At 39.9% G+C, this 21,677-nt stretch overlaps 1 protein-coding gene across 2 annotated transcripts in view; it reads left to right on the forward strand.

Annotated features, from left to right (window-relative positions):
• Nucleotides 1-20,542, forward strand: part of TRPC6 (transient receptor potential cation channel subfamily C member 6) — a 114,622-nt gene extending 94,080 nt beyond the window's left edge. For both annotated transcript variants that reach the window (XM_075711193.1, XM_075711197.1), the window contains 6 exons: nucleotides 1,961-2,225; nucleotides 5,069-5,264; nucleotides 8,319-8,522; nucleotides 16,777-16,860; nucleotides 18,771-18,846; nucleotides 20,391-20,542. In XM_075711193.1, the coding sequence (XP_075567308.1) occupies nucleotides 1,961-2,225; nucleotides 5,069-5,264; nucleotides 8,319-8,522; nucleotides 16,777-16,860; nucleotides 18,771-18,846; nucleotides 20,391-20,542 (977 nt within the window). The remainder of the gene's footprint in view (nucleotides 1-1,960; nucleotides 2,226-5,068; nucleotides 5,265-8,318; nucleotides 8,523-16,776; nucleotides 16,861-18,770; nucleotides 18,847-20,390) is intronic.
• Nucleotides 20,543-21,677: the final 1,135 nt, after the last annotated feature.

Genomic DNA, 21,677 nt, shown 5'->3' on the forward strand with positions numbered 1-21,677 from the left:
CTAACATAGGTATGTCTGCTTATGTGAAAACATGGAGTCTTTTGCCATACATTTTCTCATTTGAATATAGTGTGTAGTAGGCTTTACAGTGAGGAGCTCAATAAACGAAAGAATATGCACATAACTACAAGAAACACACGGCAGCTAAGGCGGCAATGAATATGTGCTAACTGAGCCTTGGTATGCCTAAAACCAAAGTCATTGATTGTCATGAGGCATGAATACTGGCATGGCAGTAAGTTCCTTGAAGAATATAATTTTCTGATACATTATTGAATGGTTATTTGTGAGTTAACATCTCAAATTAGTATTTTTTCCAAATGCCAGTGATTGTCTTCATTGCAGTATAAATTGTTTGTTTCATTTTTTGGCATTTACAGTAGAATAAACACAGATGACAACACTCTCCTGGGATGTAGGAAACACATCTTGGGTTAACCTCTTCTCTTTGCCTGAAGCACAGTAGTGAATTGAATTTAAGCCTCCCACCTCATGGGAGAATGCCTTAATCTCCAGCTAGGAGGTATCCTGAATGGTATTGCTTTGGATTTCTCCTTCTGACACTTTTCTGTAAATAGTTCTCTAAGTACAAGTTTGAACCTGAATGTTCCCCTCTTCAGTTGAATGTGTTCCCAATCAAACAGCAGTGTCAAGTTCACTCATGATCCAGAGGATGTTCAAGTAATTCACACAAGTGGATTAGCTTCAACAGAAGAGATTGATAGAAATGATGATAGAAAAGGTGATGGAAATGGGTGTTCGGTGAATATCAGGAAAAGGCCATTACCATTTCACTGATGGCCTAAATAGAAAAGGTAGAGAAACATTGTTTGCACAGTTTTGGAGTTGTGGATGGCAGATGGTTAATGATTCCAGATCCCCACATTGAAACAGCTCATTTGGATAGCTCAAACAAATCACGTTTCTAATTTAATTTATTCAGTTTTTATCACCTTACACTATAAGCTGAATTTTACGTAAAATATCTACTAGGTTGGGATTCAAATCCCAAAAAGTTACTTCAGTGATCTAACAGCTCACCTTTATAATCAAGGGAGATCTAGTTAATACAGTCAGTGGGGCTGTGAAATGGTTTTAGTGCTACCAGGCTCAATTAAATTAGCCAAACATAAGTGACTAGTGCCATTTGAATTGCCAAGGTGCTGCTCCAAAAAGACTTCACACAGATCTGTACAAAGAATCTTGGATACCCTGGACATCTCAAATGGCAATGGATGTCTTTGTTCAGGTGTCTGAATCAAGCCCCAAGCACTCACTAGTCTGCATGATTATACCTCCCTTTTGGATAGCTCTCTAGACATTTTAATCTCAAACTGAAGCCCACTCATGGTTTCTTCTAATTAAAATCACAGTTCTGATGAAGGTGTAAAAAGAAGAGAGTAAAACGTAAGTAAAAAAATGAAATGCTTCTCCAGCCCTAGCACAGTAGATGAAATAATATCCCGCTTTTGTTTCAGTCTTAACAAGGTATCTTCCTTTCTTTCACTTTTATTTCTAGCAGCACCTTCATGCAAGACATTCGCTGAGCACTGTGATGTAGTGGACAACCACTACTGGCACTATTTGAGCAGTCATACTTGGCACATAGAAGCCCAGGTTAATACCTAAGTATTCACAGCTCTCAGTGAGGAAGTAGATTTTCTATGTGTGTTTTAAGTTTGAAAGGGTAGAAAGTAACTTGATCCTTACTTTTAGACAACAAAGTCTTAGAATTTTGCTGCAAGTGAAAATTGCTGAAAATTCGTGATGCAATGTACAATAAAGGAAAAAAAACCCATGAAGACTGCATCTTATCTGTTCTGAATTTGCATAGCACCATTGGATTCAATTCCAGTTTACAATGACTGGTTCATTGTTACTCACCAAAAGAGAGTACTTCAGTGAACAGCCTGAGGTGGACCTTGAAATACTGACCAAAATTCTCATCTTTTGTTTCTAGCCAGAGTAAACTGGGATCCATCTGATCCTCAGATCATATCTGAAGGCCTGTATGCAATTGCAGTAGTATTAAGTTTCTCCAGAATAGCCTACATCTTACCAGCTAATGAAAGCTTTGGACCACTGCAGATATCACTTGGCAGAACTGTGAAAGACATCTTCAAGTTCATGGTGATATTCATCATGGTGTTTGTGGCTTTCATGATAGGCATGTTTAATCTCTATTCGTACTATCTGGGGGCAAAACAAAATGAAGCATTCACAACGTAAGTACAATTGATTAAACTGTAATGATTGTGGGCTATTGTTATGGAAAGTCAGTTGCTTGCATTGTATGTATTAAGTTTGCTAATTGTTCTGTAAGGTTTGCATCTCTTAAAAATTTCTTCATCTTGGATTAAGTAGTAATTTTCTCTCTTGTTCTGGTGCTTAAAGGATATATTTGAAATCAGAGGGTGGCCTCTTGATACCAACACTACTATGATAAATCAGGAAAGACAGGCTGGGAAGGTGAGACGTAGTTGGCTTTTATGTGAGAGAGCAGGAATGCCTGTACCTCTGCCTAGGGATAGGTGATGAGCCAGCGAGAGCTTATAGGTCAGGATTAAAGGGCAGACCAACATGGGTGGTGTCTGCTACAGAATGCCTGATCAGGAAGACAAAGTAGATGAGGTCTTTTTCAGACAACTGGAAGAAGCCTCACACTTGCAGGCCCTGGTCTTTATGGGGGTTTTTAACTACCCTGGTATATGTTGGAGGGACAACACAGCAGGGCACAAGCAATCCAGGAAGTTTCTGGAGGGCATTGACAATAAATTCCTGACACAGGTGATTGAGGAGCTGATGCAGAGGGGAACTTTGTGACACCTGACTTTTACAAATGAGGAAGAACTGGTTGGGTATGTGAAGGTTGGGGACAGCCTTGGCTGGCCATGAGATGGTGGAGTTCAGGTTCCTGAGAAGAGAGAACAAGGCAAGTGACAGGACCACAACCCCAGACTTCAGGAGAGCAGACTTTGGGCTGCTTAGGGAAGAATCCCATGGGGTCAGGCCCTGCAGAGAAGGGCAGTCCAAGGAAGCTGGTTGATTTTCAAGAATTGCCTTTTCAGTGCTCAAGATTGGTCCATCTCAATGGGCAGAAAATCAAGCAAAGGTGTCAGGAGGCCTGTATGGATGAAGAAGAGTGACTGATAGGCCAGCTGGTTGTCATGCCACTCAGAAAGACCTTGACAGGCTGGGGAAATGGGCTGACAGAGACCTTGTGAAGTTCAACACAGGGAAAAGCCATGTCTTGCCCCTAGGGAGGAATAACCTCAGGCAACAGGACAGGCTGGGGCTGACCGGCTGGAAAGCATCTTGGGAGAAAAGGACCTGGGGGTCCTGATGGACACCACGTTGACTATGAGCCAGCAATGTGCCCTTGTGGCAAAGCAGCCCAACAGCCTCCTGAGCTGCCTTAGGCTGGGGAGGCTTATAAAAAAAACCCCAGAAGTACCTCAGACCCTTTACATAGCACTGTACGTAGGTCAGATGACCTGTCAGTGCAATCTGTTGTTCGGGGATGTGGGGAAATATGCTGGGCCAGACCCTGGGCCTGCAGGACAGCATCCCACCTACAAGGACGGTCAGCACCAGCACTGCAGAGCACAGCGTAGCAGCTGCCTGCAGCACGGGGAGCAAGGCTGGTTCCTCCATCAGCTGCTGCTGTCATCTGTAACTGAAGCAGGCTAATCACTACAGTGTGATACACATTATAAAATACTTGTCGTTTAATTCAGACAACTCTATATATTCTTACCACTCAGAAAAAAAAAAATCTAATCCCTACTTTATGCTCTGGCTTTCCATAGTTTCCAGTGGCACTAACCTATCCCATCTTGAGAGGAGAAAATATATTCCCTTTTTTTTGACTCTTTATTTCCTTGGCTGTTCTTTTTTTCTTCTCCCACCATAAGAAGAGAAATTCTGAATTTACTCTGCCTGTCAGGAGTTATTTGGTATACATTTGTCATGCCTCTCATTTCTAGCTGTCACTTGAATGGAAACTCATTCTTTACCATGCGCTGCAGCCCTTGCCCACTTAATTTCTGGCTGTCATGATATTCAGGCTGTAGCTGTTATGAAGTGTACTCAGCCAAGAAGCAAACTTGGCCATGAGGGAAAAATCTGTTACTACATTTTTATTATTACTAGTTCACACAATAGATAAAGTACCTAAACCTACAACTTACAGATGGAACACTGATAAAATATTATAAGCAGGGAATTAAATTCATGACTAAAAATTACAAGTTTCTTTTAACTTTTTTCCGTAACAATAACGCAATAAAATCCAAATTGTGCTTTGCAATGCTACTGCATTTTTGCATATGGGGAACTGAGGTCTCTTCATGAAAGCAAGAAAAAATATGTCTTCAAACACGTGGAGATAGGCAGGAAAAGATACGTCAGAGGTTGGAGTTATGTTTATGTGTGTATATATATATAAACTGATTAAGAGGAAATACATGTATTTAAATGAACTAACATGAAAAAAAATTAGTATCCCCACACCATGGCTTATTACCTTTACCCTGGATTTGTGGAACAGTGAAAACTCAGCTGGAGGATTATGGTCTGTGAGACTCATTTTTTGAAAAATGCTGATTTGCACTCAGAAATCCTGTCATCTTCACAGTTTCAGAATGTTAGTCATATTAATGGTGAAATAATTCATAGTAAGTGAACTAATGGTGCAATTAAAATATTTACAAGTTAATTATTTTTGTTATTTATATTCACATTCCCGGCAAGCATGTAGCATGTAGATTAAAGTAGTTAACAAGTGAATCATTGTAATATTCTTTTGAGGCTGTATATATAATTCCTAAACTGAATCAGATGGTTTTATTGTCAGTCCTAAATATTAGGAATCTTATATTATGAAACAGCCAGTACCTATGAAATTAGATAGTCTACTTGTTCTGCATAATATCACTAGGGTAGATTTCTACATTATGATAATGGCAAAATTTGTACACTGTATAAAAATGGTAACTGGCAGTTTATACAATAAGAATATACAGCTTTTCTTCAGTAACATATGCATATGTTCAATTTCTCCTTTTAGTGTTGAAGAAAGTTTCAAGACATTGTTCTGGGCTATATTTGGACTCTCAGAAGTTAAATCAGTTGTCATCAATTATAAACATAAGTTTATTGAAAATATTGGTTATGTCCTTTATGGAGTCTATAATGTTACCATGGTCATTGTCTTACTGAACATGCTTATCGCAATGATCAACAGTTCATTCCAGGAAATTGAGGTAAAAATTCCATTTATGATGAAATATCACCACATTTACTGTTATAGCTAATTGTCTAAATCTTCTGGAAAATCTTTCTTGTTGACATCTTATTTAAGAAAAATAACACATAGGCTTTTGGAATATGTTAGGAGAAAATATTAATTCCACTGCACAATTTTATTATAAAATACCTGGATATTACCCAGCTGCATGTGCTTGCAATAGTAAGAACTAGACTGGACTAAGAAACTGCTGTTGACCTGTGTTACATTCCTGAAGAGGATGGGCTACGTTGTGTGACTTTGTGAATCTTTCATTTGCCTCATTTGTAGTTATTATTTGAGCAGTGTCCCTCTTGCTGCAAGGATGTTCTCCTTCCCATGCCTTGACCTTGCAAGCAAGTCTATAACGTGCTGTTTTCTTCTTTTATTTAAACAATTGTTGCTCTAGTCCTCTGCAGTCAAGAAAACTTTACTTGAGAAAGTAATCAGCAGGGCTACTGAAAATCAGCATGAACTTTTGCATAACTACAGGCCTGTCAGCCTGACCTCAGTGCCGGGGAAGATTATGAAGAGGTTCATATTGAGTGAACTCAACAGGCAAGTGCAGATCAACCAGGGGATCAGGCCCAGCCAGCATGGGTTCATGAAAGGCAGGTCCTGCTTGACCAACCTGATCTCCTTTTATGACCTGGTGACCCGCCGGTGGATGAAGGAAAGGCTGTGGACATCATTTACCTGGACTTTAGCAAAGCCTTTGACACAGTCTCCCATAATATTCTCCTTGGGAAGCTGGCAGCTCATGGCTTGGACGGGCGTAGTCTTCGCTGGGTAAAAAACTGGTTGGGTGGCCGAGCCCAGAGAGTAGTGGTGAATGGAGTTAAGTCCAGTTGGCAGCCGGTCACGAGCGATGTTCCCCAGGGCTCTGTTTTAGGGCCAGCCTTGTTTAATATCTTTATCAATGATCTGGATGAGGGGATTGAGTGCACCCTCAGTAAGTTTGCAGATGACACCAAGCTGGGTGGGAGTGTCGATCTGTTGGAGGGTAGGATGGCCCTGCAGAGGGACCTGGAAAGACTGGACCGATGGGCCAAGGCCAACTGTATGAGGTTTAACAAGGCCAAGTGCCAGGTCCTGCACTTCGGTCACAACAACACCATGCAACGCTACAGGCTTGGGGAAGAGTGGCTGGAAAGCTGCCTGGCTGAAAAGGACCTGGGGGTGCTGGTTGACAGCTGGCTGAGTATGCACTGGCAGTGTGCCCAGGTGGCCAAGAAGGCCAACAGCATCCTGGCTTGTTTCAGGAATAGTGTGGCCAGCAGGAGCAGGGAGGTGATTGTCCCCCTGTACTCAGCACTGGTGAGGCCGCACCTGGAATACTGTGTCCAGTTTTGGGCCCCTCAGTACAAGAAAGACATTGAGGTGCTGGAGCGTGTCCAGAGAAGGGCAACGAAGCTGGTGAAGGGTCTGGAGCACAGGCCTTATGAGGAGCGGCTGAGGGAACTGGGGTTGTTTAGCCTAGAGAAGAGGAGGCTGAGGGGTGACCTTATTACTCTCTACAGCTACCTGAAAGGAGGTTGTAGTGAGGTGGGTGTTGGTCTCTTCTCCCAAGTAGTTAGCGATAGGACAAGAGGAAATGGGCTCAAGCTGTGCCAGGGGAGGTTTAGGTTGGATATTCGGAAAAATTTCTTCATGGAAAGGGTAGTCAAGCATTGGAAGAGGCTGCCCAGAGAGGTGATGAAGTCCCCATCCCTGGAAGCGTTCAAAAAACGTGGCACTCTGGGACATGGTTTAGTCTAGTCTACCCTTGATTGGTTTAGTGTGGACCTGGTAATGTTAGGTTAATGGTTGGACTGGATGATCTTAAAGGTCTTGTCCAACCTAAACAATTCTATGATTCTATGATTCTATGCCATGGAAAATAATGGGCTGATTCATTATCAGTTGTTTAGAAAAAGAGGAAGCAGATCTCCAGGAGGCATCCCAGCCTTTCCCACGTGGCGCCTTTGCCACAAAGCAACAGACTCGGGTTGTTTGAGATCGCTCTGGTCCCAGGTTCTGGGCTCTGGTTTGGGGCTGTAGTGTTGTCCAGCTTGAGCAAGAGCAACACACATTCTCTGTGGAGGTTCAGATTCTTCTGACTCAGGAGGCCACAGAACAAACCATCAGGTTCAGAGCAATAAAAAACCAGGCTGTTATCAAAAAATATGGTGACTGGATACAAACAGCTTCTTAAAACAGCTACAACAATATTGAGTGATGTCCTTGAATTTGACGTCAGTCCTTTCTGCAGAAAACCCTCTTGAACTTGACAGGGAGGAATAAAGTGAGTGTTTGGGCTATCATAAATGTTAAACATAAACCATGGTGACAATAGCATACTTGATTTAGCCTTATATTCCAGCAAGTGGAAGGAATTAAGTAAGAATCACCTAATCTTTTTTAACTTCATGTTTAAAGTAATAGAGTAAAATTTCATTTAAAATTCTGATACTATGTCTTCTTCACAAAAAAGATAATAGACTAATTGCTGTGGAAGAGACCAATAAGATAAGAAATCAGAGCTGGTAATCTCATTGAGAGATTTACATTTTTGTTATGTTAACATAGGATTTTTCCATTTTATTTACTGAGCATGACAGTGTTTCAAGCAAGCAACTACTCAGTCAAGCCCTAACATGAATTTGAGTGTTGCCATGAAGGTCTAAATTGGGCATTGTATTGTGTGCTTTTAAGACAGAGCTTTTGTTCTTATTAGTGTGTTTACAAAGAGCACCAAACAAAGAGGTCTGTCTTTGTGATCCTGTATTGCAGACTATTAGCACTCACTCTGGAGTAACCAATGTTTAAATCAAATCCACTTTGTTCTTCTGTAATTGCATTATTTTAAATGGATTAATTAGAACAGTTCCATTCACTGAAATTTGGTTTTCACAGATTATAAACAAGTTTTTGACCTGTTTGAGATTAACTTCAGCCAATTATGTTCAAAACACACATAAAGTTTAGCTAGAACATCTTTAATAGTCAAGGTGGTATTAACAATATATTAACAGCCGTGTTTATTTTACAGGATGATGCTGATGTAGAATGGAAATTTGCAAGGGCTAAACTTTGGTTTTCTTACTTTGAAGAAGGGAGAACTCTTCCAGTTCCCTTCAACTTAGTGCCAAGCCCAAAATCTTTGCTGTATCTCCTACTCAGAATCAAAAAATGGATTTCTAAACCATTTCTGTGCCAAAAGAAAAGCTTTCAGGAAGATGCAGAGATGAACAAGGTAATTGTATAGTGTGTATACTGACTGCTAATTTTAAAAGATAAAACCAATTTTAACTTCATTTTTCTTGTTGACCTGTTTTTCTCATTGATTTCCCAACATACTTAGTCCATACTGAAGTCAGTCACTACATACAGGCTGAAATTCTTGCTTTGTTTTTTAATATAAATATTTGTCTGTAAGCAGTAACTGTAATCAGTAAAATCAAAAAATACCATTGTAAATTTACAGTTCTTCCTGCTTCTCATCACAGAATCAGAGAATAATTCAGGCCAGGAGGGACTTCAGGAAGTCTTAGGTCCAACGTCATGCTCACAGCAGGGTCAACTCTGAGGTCAGGCCAGGTTGCTCAGGGCTTCATCCAGTCATGTCTTGAAAACCTCCAAGGATGGAGACTGCACAACCTCTCGGCAGCATGTGCCACTGCCTGACTGTCCCTCGTGGGGAAAAAGTTGCTGCTTCTACCTCTTGTTTGAATTTGTCCATGGTCTGTCAACCTCCTGCACTGTGAAGAGCCCAGGTCCTTCTCCTCAATGACCTCCCTGTACGCACCAGGGGCTCCTGTTAGGTATGCCTGCAGCCATCTCTGCTTCAGGCTGAACAAGCCGAGATTCCCCAGTGTCTCTTCACAGGGCAAGTGCTCCAGCCCCAAACATCTGAACTTGCTGCAGTTTTTTAACATTTTTCTCACTGTCCCCCAAATCCCCGAGGTCCTCTTCTGCAGAGCTGCTCCCCAGCCAGCCAGTACCCAGCCTTTGTTGTTGAAAGAGTTATTCCTTCCCATTTGTCCTTATTGAAATTCACAGGGTTGCTGTCAGTCCCATCCTCCTGGATGGCATCCCTGTCCTCAAGCCTATCAGCTGCTTCCCCCTCCCCCCCCAAATTTGGCTTTGTCTGCAAACTTGACAGGAGTGCACTCCAACACCTGACACCTGGTCATTGGTAAAGATGTTTAAAAAAACAAGTCCCAGGAGAAGACCCCTATGCTACCGTCTGAGCACAACCATCCAGCCGGGATTTTGCCCATCTAGTTGTCCACCCGTCCAGACAGTAACATCCTAATGTGGGTACAAGAATATTCTAGGATACGGTGTTAAAACCCTTGCTAAATTCAAGGTAGGTGACATCTCCAGCTCTCCCCTCATCTGCAAATCCAGTCATTTTATCTCAGAAGGCCATCCAGATGATCAGACAGGTTTTGCTTTTCATAAATCCTCACTTAGTTTTCCCAGTCACCATCTGCTCTTCCATGTGCCCAAAAATGTGCTCCAAGAGGACTCAATCCATTATTTTGCCAGTTACCAAAGGGAGGTTGAGTGGCCTGTGGTTGCCCAGATCATCATTTTGACCTTTTTTGAAGATGGCTTTCACATTTGTCTTTCTCCAGCCTTTGGGGGCCTCTCCCAATCTCCATGATCTTTCAAAGATGATAGCGTATTCGCAAGGAGTTCATCTGCTCTCTCAGCACCCGTGGATACAGCCCATTGGATCCAATGGACTTGCCTGGGTCAGGTTCTCTCAAGTAACCCCTGGCTTGACCCTCCTCCACAGCCAGTCGTTCTCCTTCTCCTCAGATCCCTTCACTAAGCACAGAAGCCTGAGAGGCTGTTGGTGAAGCCTGAGGCAAGGCAGGCATCAAGTCCCTCAGCCTTACCCGAGTCCACTGTCACTAAATCCCCTGCCCCACTGAGCAACAGGCCCACATTTTCCTTGTTCAGCCTTATACTGCTATTGAGTTACTGCCCTTGCAAAAGTCAACTTAAGATGAGCTTTGGCTTTCCTCCCACCACCCTCACATTCCTGAGCAGAGTTTCTAAATTCCCCCTTTGTAGCCTGTCTCTGTTTCCACTGAGAATGCAGCCTGCTTTTATTGTAAAGCATTCTGTTATCTGTTTTATTTACACAAGTACGCTAAAAGGCACTTGAGTTGATTCCTTGCTGTATCTCAAGGGCTCTCAAGGGCTTGTTTAACGAGTTTATAGACAGTCTGTTTTTCTTGCAGTGTGTTGGTATAAATCAAATTAATTGCTTTAGGAGAACATGGGGCATAGCACATCGTGTTAGGTGGTACCGGAAGAGTAAAGACTAGCACTATTGTAACACGTTAGGGAAGAAGAGCTTTGCAGGACAACTGATCAGACGTAGTGAATAGAAAAGTGAGCATATGGTAACATTCACACAAAAAAGAAATTACAGGTTTGTCATGGTGGCAGAAATGTGTCATTTATGGAAATTTCCGTGTGCCAGGATCTTCGTTAAAATAGGCAGTAGTCTGAGCAGAGGCCTCTTCAAGGTTAGGAGTTCTTGAGCCTGTAGCCAAGAGTCATTAGTCATTAGACTGGGGCCAGTAAAGAATTTATGTGCATCTGTCAGCTCTCCGTCACCAACGCGACAAACACTTTTTCCATCACAGTTATCAGTTGAAGAGTAAAAGAGAAAAGAAACTGGTTGCAGTCCTAGAAGGAAAAAATGAGGCTATAGGGAAAAATACTGTGCCTCTGACAAGACTCTGCTTCTGGTTAAGTTCATAATAGTTTATAAAAACAAACACAGATATTACAAACACTGTCACCAAAGTCAGGATTGTTATTAACTTCAGATGTCTCATGTGTGCTACTGGTAATTTTTCTAGCATTTCACAGATCTCACTTCATTTTATTTGGGAAATCTAATCCTAATGTATTTAAGACCCGACAGAGGTGATAACTGCATTTGCTCAAGTTTTTAATGACTCTGACCTTTGCAAAACTTTTCATCAAGCTGCTTGATGCAAATTGATTTACAACTTGCGTGAATGATAGTCATCACTGAAAAATCATGACTTTAAGGAGACGCATATAAACTTCAGATTGAGTGACGGTGAGAAAAAACTCAAAGTTTTTTTTTTTTTCCTAATTCACTTAATTTGTGACTTTGAAAAGCACAATAGTAAGTTAGAAGATTATTTTTAATTACTTTTTAAAATGAAATTTCTGTTCCCATAAAACAGGTACTCTTAAAAATCCCATTCTTACACCCTAAGGAAAGAAGCTGGATTTTTATCATTCCTTTCCAAAATTATATTCAAACCTAGCAATTCAGATAGCTAGAAAGGTGCAAAGTATAATAATTGCCAATTCTAGATAAAACAGTGACAGTTTCTGCTTTTACAGCAGTGCTTCTGAAAGAGGGCTGTAAGGATGCAACCATCGTTTATCAGATTTTTTCCTAACCCTGAATTAATTTTTAGTCTTCATATATTAATGCTTTCCACTCACTGCAGATCGTAGTATAACTAATGTTAAACGAAATGTGCTTACTCCCCAGCCAAGGAAGATATAAAACTGCAAGTCAATGTAAAAAAAAAAAAAAAGCTTTTATGTTGAAAAACACAAGGCAGCTGAGTCACATGTATTCATTCCTCAGCTTTGCCAGCAGGGTGACTGATACTGCCAGGTGATTACATTTTTACTTGCCTTTTGGATCGCCCCATACTGTGGAGCTGACTTTATCTGGATCTATCAGATGCTGCCATCCTTCGCACTTCGAAGAAGTAACTAAAATGTTTTCTGCATCACATTTTGACCCCCTGTTGATGATTTGTTATAGTTGAGGCTGGTTCATGGCATCTTCTTGAAGGCATTCTCAGGCTTTTTGACTTTGGACTCATCCTGTGCTGAGCAGGTTGGTGCTGTTGTGACTGCTGAGCACGGAGCTACTTGTGCAAGGAGCTACTATAAACACAACGAGCTGTGAAAAGATAAGATTTTGCAAGACCAGATCCAAGACTTGGTGGCTGTGCTAGTAAATTAAATGTGCCAGGGATCTTATCTGGGCACTGAGGCCAGTTCAGGAATGGCTTTGCCCCTATTCAAGCAGTTTTTCTTCCAAAGTAGGGTGACGGCAAGCATTCCAGTTGCCAAACTGTGCCTAGGGAGAGAGCCAGTTGCTGTGTTGCAAGTCCTACTTGGGAGGACACTAAAAGTTTACTGATAGAAGACATTGCATTGCAGTACCCAGAAATGTTAACGCACGCTTGGGGTTACTGAATCAGACCCAGCCCGTGGGTCTTTCTCCGGCAGAGCCTGCATCTTCTCAGCGCAAAAGTGGCAGCAGCACCAGGGTGAGTGTAAAGCCAAGAATTAAGATGGGAAGGGGGGAAATTCTTCCCCTAGAGCCAGCTCTGCCCTGATTACCGTTGGCAGAAAACAAAGCCAGATGCCGGCAATGCTAAATGGCGAGTGATTTACATAGCTTTGTTCAAAGTATACCACGCCAGAAACTAATTTCTTGAGACATATCTGCATATAATAATAAAGTCTGTGAAGATGTTTTCTTTCAGGCTGTTGATTAAAACCTGCAGATTTCTTCTGTTTCAGGCTAGAATTAGTGTTTTAAACATCAAGTGAACAAGAAACTCAAAGGAAAAAAGAGGAGAGATAAATGGAGAAAAAGGAGAGTTTTAAAGAAACCTACTTTGAGTTTTATTCTAAATTGAAAAAATTGCCTTGTGAATGAGAAAGTTTGTGGTTTAAGAGTCACAGAACTTGTTCATCTTTCTGCGCTAAAAACTGGTAGTGGCAGATGACCTATTTAAGCCTTTTTCTTAAAACACAGCCCTTCAGAATAGAAATAAGGAACAACTAATTACTGAAATAGCTTTAAACTGTCACTCAAGCAATAAAGAATATGTTAACTTTTACTTTCCTAGTATAAAACAGTGTTTCTCAAATTTTCAGAAGTGATATCTGGTTCTGGGAGTGCAAACTGAGTCATTTTCTGGAAAGCCTCCCTTCTGGTCCAAGCACATACAATTCACTGGTCTTCCAAGCTGTCAGCTCCTTCTGAAAACTGGGATTTAAGATGTTAACAAAGTGCTACACAAAACAGCTACAGTAATTACATTACTATTCTGATTGCATTGAATTTTAAGTAATATAGAGAACGATGAAATGAGAAGCAAGTTTAAAGAAGAAGGTGTTTTCTAAGAGCAATGGTCCATATATGCTGCATTTCTTCTTTCACACAACACTTCTGGAGGAGAGTTATTTTTGTTAAGGTTTATATCATTGTTTTACTTAAATATCATTTTTTCCCCTCCAGTTCCTCATGTGCCAATGTGCAATAGATATTAACTTAAAAATATAAATTCTAGTTCAGTCATTAATGTGACAGGCTCAGTTTACCCTAGTAGTAATTTTGGGGAGAGGAAAAGGCCATAAGCATGATGCTTACGGAGAGTTTAAAAATTTTGTGTAAAAATGAAGTTATAATGAAAACTTGGCAATCTCTGCCACCAAGTGGTCATTCAGCAACATACAATAGGTGTTCTGTCCTGTTACTGTTACACATGAGCAGATTTAATGAAGTTACACACTTCTTATTTACTCACAAATTTTCAAGGTGCAGTCTGTAGCTAATTAAAAGTACATTATTCTGTTCAAAAAATGCAGAGTGCTGAAGGGTCAAAGTTATGATAAAGATGTTGCAGTGTTTCTGGTTTTACAAGTTTGCAGTGTCTTAATTCATTTCACCACATATTACTGATTTTGCCATTTCAAGTGAAAATCAAATTTTAGTTAAGCATTGGATTAACTTTTGAAGTGAACCAATGTAACAAAAATTTGAAATTGGTAAGCAGCATGACAGATTACATTTAAAATACATAATAGATATTAAAAAATATATAATAAAATCAAATGCTTTTGTAGATTATATATAAACTGATAAGTAACAGGGTCACAAATGGTATCACAGCTGCAGAAAAAGTTAGAGATCCATAAGGGCTGAGACAGCGCCACACAGCTGGAGCCCAAGCTCACACCCTAGACCAGCTTTGGCCAGGGCAACTTTCCTCTGCCACTGCAGAGGAAGCATACTCTTCCTCTTATGCTACTACATTATTTCCAAAAATTGTGCATTAGGAAACCAGGAGCTGAACCAGCAGGAAGATTGTTTTTCTCCTTTAATCTAGTAGTAAAGGTGAAGCCCAAGAGAGTATTATTAGTTCTAAAATCCTGAAAGACATAGTGATTATACAGTTGTGTAAATTCACTACCCACTATTTTTTATTATAAATCAGATACATAGTTTAAGTTAAAACGTTTAGATAAACTTATGTTTTCTAATATATATTAAAAGAATTTAAGGTATCTTTATCCCAGGAAGAAAAAGCAACAATAACTTGCCCTTTTTATACATCTTTAATTCAATTTCCATCCAAATTCAGGTTAATATGTTAGAGGTAAATATTAATGATTTATATATCTATTTAAATATTACTATATATCTTCTATCATTATTTTTTCTTAATAAACATAGTCTGAATAGATATCAAATGTTTTTAAAAGTATGTGTATATAGATATTGTAAATCTTTCTAAAGAACAAAAAGAAATTCCAAATTCAGTGTAAACATTATATTAATATATTTTACCAATAAGTGTAATCTTTTCTTCAGGAAAAAATATCAAAGTACAAACCCGATCTAGTGAAAGATGTCCCTGCCCGTGGCAGGAGGGTTGGACAACATGATCTTTAAAGGTCCCTTCCAACACAAACCATTCTATGATTCTATGAAATCCTAAATAAAATCTGAAAATATTTAAATTAGTTCCTTTTTGCAGATTCATGAAGACTTATTCACTTCACTGTTAAAGTGAATATAAAGTTATTTGGAATTGTAGAAATCTAGATTTTTAAGGAGCAAGCTCTGCAGCAGCTGGGAGAATTGAGATCTTTAATTGATGTCCTCATTGCTGGGTAAACAACTGGATCTGATGCCTCATCCAGCCTTTTTATACCTATACAATTCCCAAGTTTTTATTTTAGCCTTTGTGTTAGTACATGTATGTTAGAACAAAGCCCTGGTAAAGCTCTCTGGTGAGATGTTTTTATCATTTTCTAATCGACATATGGTGAATATTTATCACATATTCCATACTCCTACTTCCATTTATTGTCAAAATTCAACCATGGGAAGTTCCCATTATACCTCAGGAGGTTATAATGATCTCAGTTGCAGGAGAAATGGCTACATGAAGTCTTTAGCCTTCATTAACATCAGGCATTGTGTTGTGGGCTGCCTTGATGTGTGACATGCCTGTACAGCTGCATAAGCATCTAATCCTCCCCTGCTCTCCTATATCCTAGCGTATCCCACATACTACTTACCAGGCTTCAGAGTGCCACAGTTTGCTTACCTGTAGGTGCTCAATGCATTAAGACACAGAGATAACCAACACAGAAAACCTCACTGGAAGTACAACACGATCCCACAGGATCTGAGATGCTGCAATGATAGCCCTGTGTTTTAAAACAGTAAAAATTTTATTGGACCATGTATAATCTGGAGAACTGGCTTTTTCGTGACAGTCTCACTTATTCCGGATCCATCATGATTTATATTTCACATTTTTTTTTATTTCTTGCACTACTAATCATTGAACTGGCCCCATTATCAGTCTAAAGTAATATCGTTCATTTCATTTTGACAGTTGCTTTTCACTCTTACTGCAGCCTAGTCATTCAGCTTGAGTCTCAGTTCACCATTTTGTGATGCTTTAGTCTTTCTCAAAGACGTAAATGAGTAACGAAGCCTGCAAATTGCATCCTCAGTGTTTCATCGGGGAGTGACGTTCTTTACTTTCAGCATGTGTAGTTAGGTGCACTTAGAAATGTCAGCTGATAATTTTGTGGTCCCTGGCGTGAACTGCATAACCGATTACATTCAACCATTAGTGCAAGTGAGGGGAGAAGCAAACTCCTCATGTATTTTGTGGTAGTGGAGGTCACATTAGTTATGGGCAAGTGCTGTGAAAGAAAGGAAAGAGGTCATGCTGCCACCTTTCCTTCTTCCTTGGCTTCTCCCACACCCTGCCCTGACTGTCCCTCATCCGTTGCCTACCAAGCTGTGCAGCACCAGTGCTGCCTTCCTCCTGACGTGGATCCCCCTCCTGTGCACCTGAGGAGCAGGAGAAAGCCCACGTGGAGGTGGCTGCTCTGCTGTGGTCCCTTGGGCATGTTAGGAGCAGGTGAGAGACGGAGTTAAGGGAGAAAACCTCCCAGTTCTCACTTTCCCACATCACAGTCTGAAAGGGTTTGTTTCAACTCTTGTGATGAAATCCTGCACAGGTACGAGGACTTTACCACACTAATTTAATGTTCCCCAAATTGAGTTTAACAGTTAATATTCTGTCATATGATATATGCATGAGGTAATTTAACCATATTGTCCTTCTATTTATTTTGTAGTATAAATAATGTTTCTATTTCAGCTCGGTCAAAGGAAGCAATCAAGTATAAGAAGCTCAGATGAAATCCACTTAAACAGTTTAAACAATCCTCCAAGGCAATACCAGGTAAACGACAGTTTATTTTTAAACAAAATCAAGAAGTAGTAGAACTGGCAGACTGACAGCATAAGGACAGTTTTGAATTTATGTTAAACAACATGATTCAAGAATAAATCTACAGATCTTGTATGTATCAGAAATAAATGCAATGATTTAGGTATTTGCAGTACAATCTGAGGGTGTTTTTCCTCTCCTCTTTGTTTCTTAAATGCTACCCTTATAGTGCAGTATTTTAAAGCGCTTGAAAAATGTTTTTAATTTTAGAGTCAGGCTGAGTCCTCAACTGCACAGTATGAATTAAGAAAACCAAAAAAACCCAAAATCTTTCTGTTCCATCTGCTGAAGCAGCTGAGCTTATTGTGCCACACCTCTATATACCAATACCTCAAGCACTGCAAATATCTTTCAGCCTTTATGTTATCAATACAGTCTGTTTATTCTTTGCCTCCTAAACAACTGCAATGAGCCTTTGTGCAGTTAAGTGTAAAGAGACCCAGCATGGTCCACATAAAGCTCAGCTATTCTGGTCCAGGGGCTGCTCCTTTCCTTCCTGTAATACTACAAAGCAGGTGGAAAGGAAGAAGCAAGAGCTTTCTGGGCAGTAGAACAAGACCATCTGAATGCAAAAGGGTATAGAAAACAAGTATACCTTTTTTAAACATAAGGCAGAAAAAAGTTTTTCCCCTTGGACAGGCTAGCTCTGCTCCAGTCTTAGATTATGCAGTGTCTGCACAAGTCTACCTCAAAAATTCCCTGACTCTTTCACATCCAATTTCATTATGATGCAGTGATAGATACTAAGATTACAAATTTATCCCATAAACATGAGGATGTGTGGCTTTATATTTGAAGCATTCTTGGATTATTAGAATAAACAGTACAGCTGCTGTCCTTGCAAGCATGACTGTAGTGATGGTCTGGAACCACTAATCTGGGATGATTCACCTCACAGCCACCTCTGGTCGGGTCTATTACTATGGAGACAAAAGCAGACACGTAAACCTATGTATATTTTATATCTCGTAGTGCAACCCAAAAAGTATTGTGTTGTCATGGATTACAACATATGAAAATATTAAACCAAAAGATAGAAAGATAGATCCTCAAAGGTAGTTGGATACCTTGTTCTTATTCAAGTAATTTGAACTAATGGGAGAATCAGTGGCAGAATTCATTTTTCCTGGAAAGGTAAAACTGACATCTAAATTTGCTGGCCTAGGTTCCCCTTATTATTAGCAGAGAGGGTAGTCATTCTAATGGTGTGATTTATTTAATCAGTTTTAGTTGTCTGAGATGAACTGTGCTCTCAGGTTTGGTTTTTCTATCCATAGAGGGAATTAAAGGTGACTGCCACAGGTACGTATATTTACATTAGAAAATATCTGTATTCGGTTAGATGAGTCCCAGCTGAGATGCTTAAATGACTTAGAATTGTGGATCCCATTTTCTCTAAACCTCACATTGGGAAAAGATACCTTATCAAATATAACGTAAAAATAGATTAAAATAAACTGATGGCAAAAGGTTTTAGCAATTAGCACTGCTAATAAGGGTCATTATCATCTTCTGGTAGCAATAAAGGCTAGATGGTTTTGCCTATGTGGAGATCAAAGCCGCAACTGTATTAATCATTCTCATAGACTCCAGCAGTAGTTTAAGCTTTGTGAATGATAATGCTTGTAAGATGTGTTTAGTTTTCAACCTTCATGTACATATGCATGCAGAATCATAAAGTTTAAATATCTACTGTAGATGAAAGCAGAGATTTTTACAATAAATTCCTTTAACCTGGCAAGTCCTACACTGACATGTCTGAATGCAACAAAATGTAACAGAGCTCATATTTTGAAACGTTATAGCAATACTAGAAAGTACAACTAAGAAAACTTTTTTTTTCCTTTCTTTCTTCTCTGCAGAAAATAATGAAGCGTCTCCTTAAAAGATATGTGTTGAAAGCTCAGATAGATAAGGAAAGTGATGAAGTCAATGAAGGTGAGTGTGTTGATGAATTGTATGTTTATCTCTAATCAGAGAATCAAAACAAACTAATTAAAGTGGTTACATATGCCACTTGAAAAAAATGTTTCCAAAATACTTAATCCACTTGACATGTTTACAAGTGCAAGATGTAAAATCAACATGAAATTGAAGTTAAGGAAGAGATGTGGTTTTCTGTCTCTGCTCTCCCATCAGAAACTATCACTGATCTGACAACTTCTTTTGAAAAGTGTTTCTACTTCTAGTAATACCCATGCATTTCCCATGGTGAGGCTGCATTTCATGCAGCAGCTGGTTTAGGGCACTCCTGTATGAATTCTCCCTTGTGTGGATATCTGTTCTTATTGGGGACTCATATATGAGGTTACCCATGCTTCAGCCTTTTTTTGGTGTGATTTATTAGCTGGAGACAGCTAGTGAATGCACTTCACAGAAATGTTCTCATGTTTGCACCCCTCTGATCCTGGAAAGACACTTTGTGCAGCAGGAAAAGTAGAGGACCGTTCTCTTGGACAGTGAGAGGCCTTGTTGCTGGCCAGGAGGACTCAGGCACTCCCAATCTGTATGATCTGCAGAAAAGGACCTGGGAGTGTTGGTCGACAGCCAGCTGAATATTTGAGCCAGCAGTGTGCCCAGGTGGCCAAGAAGGCCAACAGCATCCTGGCTTGTGTCAGGAATAGTGTGGCCAGCAGGAGCAGGGAAGTGATCGTTCCCCTGTACTTGGCGCTGGTGAGGCCGCACCTGGAATACTGTGTCCAGTTTTGGGCCCCTCAGTACAAGAAAGACATTGAGGTGCTGGAGCGTGTCCAGAGAAGGGCAACAAAGCTGGTGAAGGATCTAGGGAACAAGTCTTATGAGGAGCGGCTGAGGGAACTGAAGACTGTTTAGCCTGGAGAAGAGGAGGCTGAGGGGACACCTTATCGCTCTCTACAACTACCTGAAAGGAGGTTGTAGCGAGGTTGGTGTCAGTCTCTTCTGCCAAGTAACAAGTGATAGGATGAGAGGAAATGGCCTCAAGTTGTGCCAGAGAGGTTTAGATTGGATATTAAGAAGAATTACTTCACCGAAAGGGTTATCAAACATTGGAACAGGCTGCCCAGGGAAGTGGTTGAGTCCCCATCCCCGGAGGTATTTAAAGACATGCAGATGTGGTGCTCAGGGACATGGTTTAGTGGTGGACATGGCAGTGTTGGGTTTATGGTTGGACTCGATGATCTTAAAGATCTTTTCCAACCTAAATGATTCCATGATTCTATGATCTCTCTTGCAGCAGAACAGCAGCTTCCATCTAATGGATCATTTGAGTTCTGTCAACTGATGTGATCTCTCACACTTTTGCCTTCAGATTTGTTTGCTTCCTGAACTGCATCTTCATATTCCTATCCCTAAGCCACCATTCACCAAAGGGCAGCAGAACATCTGCTTTTTCTGTTTCAACAAAGAAATCCAGAGAAAACCCATGATAACTGTGAGATATTTGGATATGCTCTTTTTTTCCTTTGTTTCTTAATAGTGTGATCTTCTAACGTCTGTTGCAGGTGAACTGAAGGAAATTAAACAGGACATCTCAAGTCTCCGGTATGAACTCCTTGAGGAAAAATCTCAAAATTCTGAAGATCTGGCAGAACTTATAAGGAAACTTGGGGAAAAACTGTCAATTGACTCTAAGGAAGAAGAAAGCAAGAGATAACCTAAATGTTTAAGAAATGCAACAGAACATTAACAATTCACTTAAAGCCATATTTCTGTTTTTCTCAAGCCTAGCTCACATTTCTACAACAGATTTAGAAATTAAATCATTCCAATTCTTTATTGAAAAGCCACAGTGGCAAATCCTCTGGGTCTATGGTAGGGAGGAGATACCACTTGAGTAAAGATACTTATTTATTCTTTACCTGCTGAAAAAGAGTTAATTTGAGATCATTTTAATATTCAATTTATCTCTTTTAGAATTCCAGTGGAATCTTGATGCACCCAGTCATGAAAGATTAAAAGCATAAATCTAAACTTTTCCTATATTAATTGATTATTTTTGCAAATTTTCTTTTGTAGACATTCTTACATATATTTTAGTGAAGCAAAAGAGGAAAATTCTAGGCTTTTACATATTTATATCAAAAGCTATTTAATTTTTCAAGCATTCCCAACTAGCAAAAAAAAAGCTAACTGCCTTTCTTAAAAAACGTGCAGGATATTGAAGTAATTTATTTGACTGTTTCCTTGAAGAGGTAGATATCAGAATACTCAGAGCACTGTGTTACACTTTTCCCTACATATCCCTGTCACCACTGGACTATCCTGAAAGACACCTAGGTTCCAATGGGAGTTAGTGCTTTAAGAAAGAAATATTTTTAACCAAGTTTATTGAAAAGCTGTTGCTGAGGCCTGAAGAAAACTTCTTAAATCCAAAATAATTAATCCTTGAAGTTCTAATCTGTTCCAGAATTCCCAAGTTCTCCAGCTTTTATGTCTTGAACTAAAACATGCAAACTGCGGGGTAGGGGTTTGAATGTAGAGCTGGTAACATGTTTATTTAAGATGGGAGATACTAAAATATTAGGTGCAGACCCTTTCTCTGAATTCTGGGAACATCATGCATTGGGGACCATGTTTCCCCAGTGTTAAACTTGTTTAAATCGTTGAATTTTGTTCAGATCTATCCTTAGCAAACAAAAACTTGTTGTTCCAAAAATTCATGAAATCTCATCTTCTATGGATTTGCACCTCTTGTCCTTTTTTCCACTGGAGAAAGCTCAGCTCTTGTGCTGTATTCCCTAGGACTCCTTCAGTGAAGAATCTTCACTCCATGTCATCAGCAGAAGCCT

Source organism: Pelecanus crispus, chromosome 1 (assembly GCF_030463565.1).
Source record: "Pelecanus crispus isolate bPelCri1 chromosome 1, bPelCri1.pri, whole genome shotgun sequence".
In the NCBI taxonomy this organism is placed as follows: Eukaryota; Metazoa; Chordata; class Aves; order Pelecaniformes; family Pelecanidae; genus Pelecanus; species Pelecanus crispus.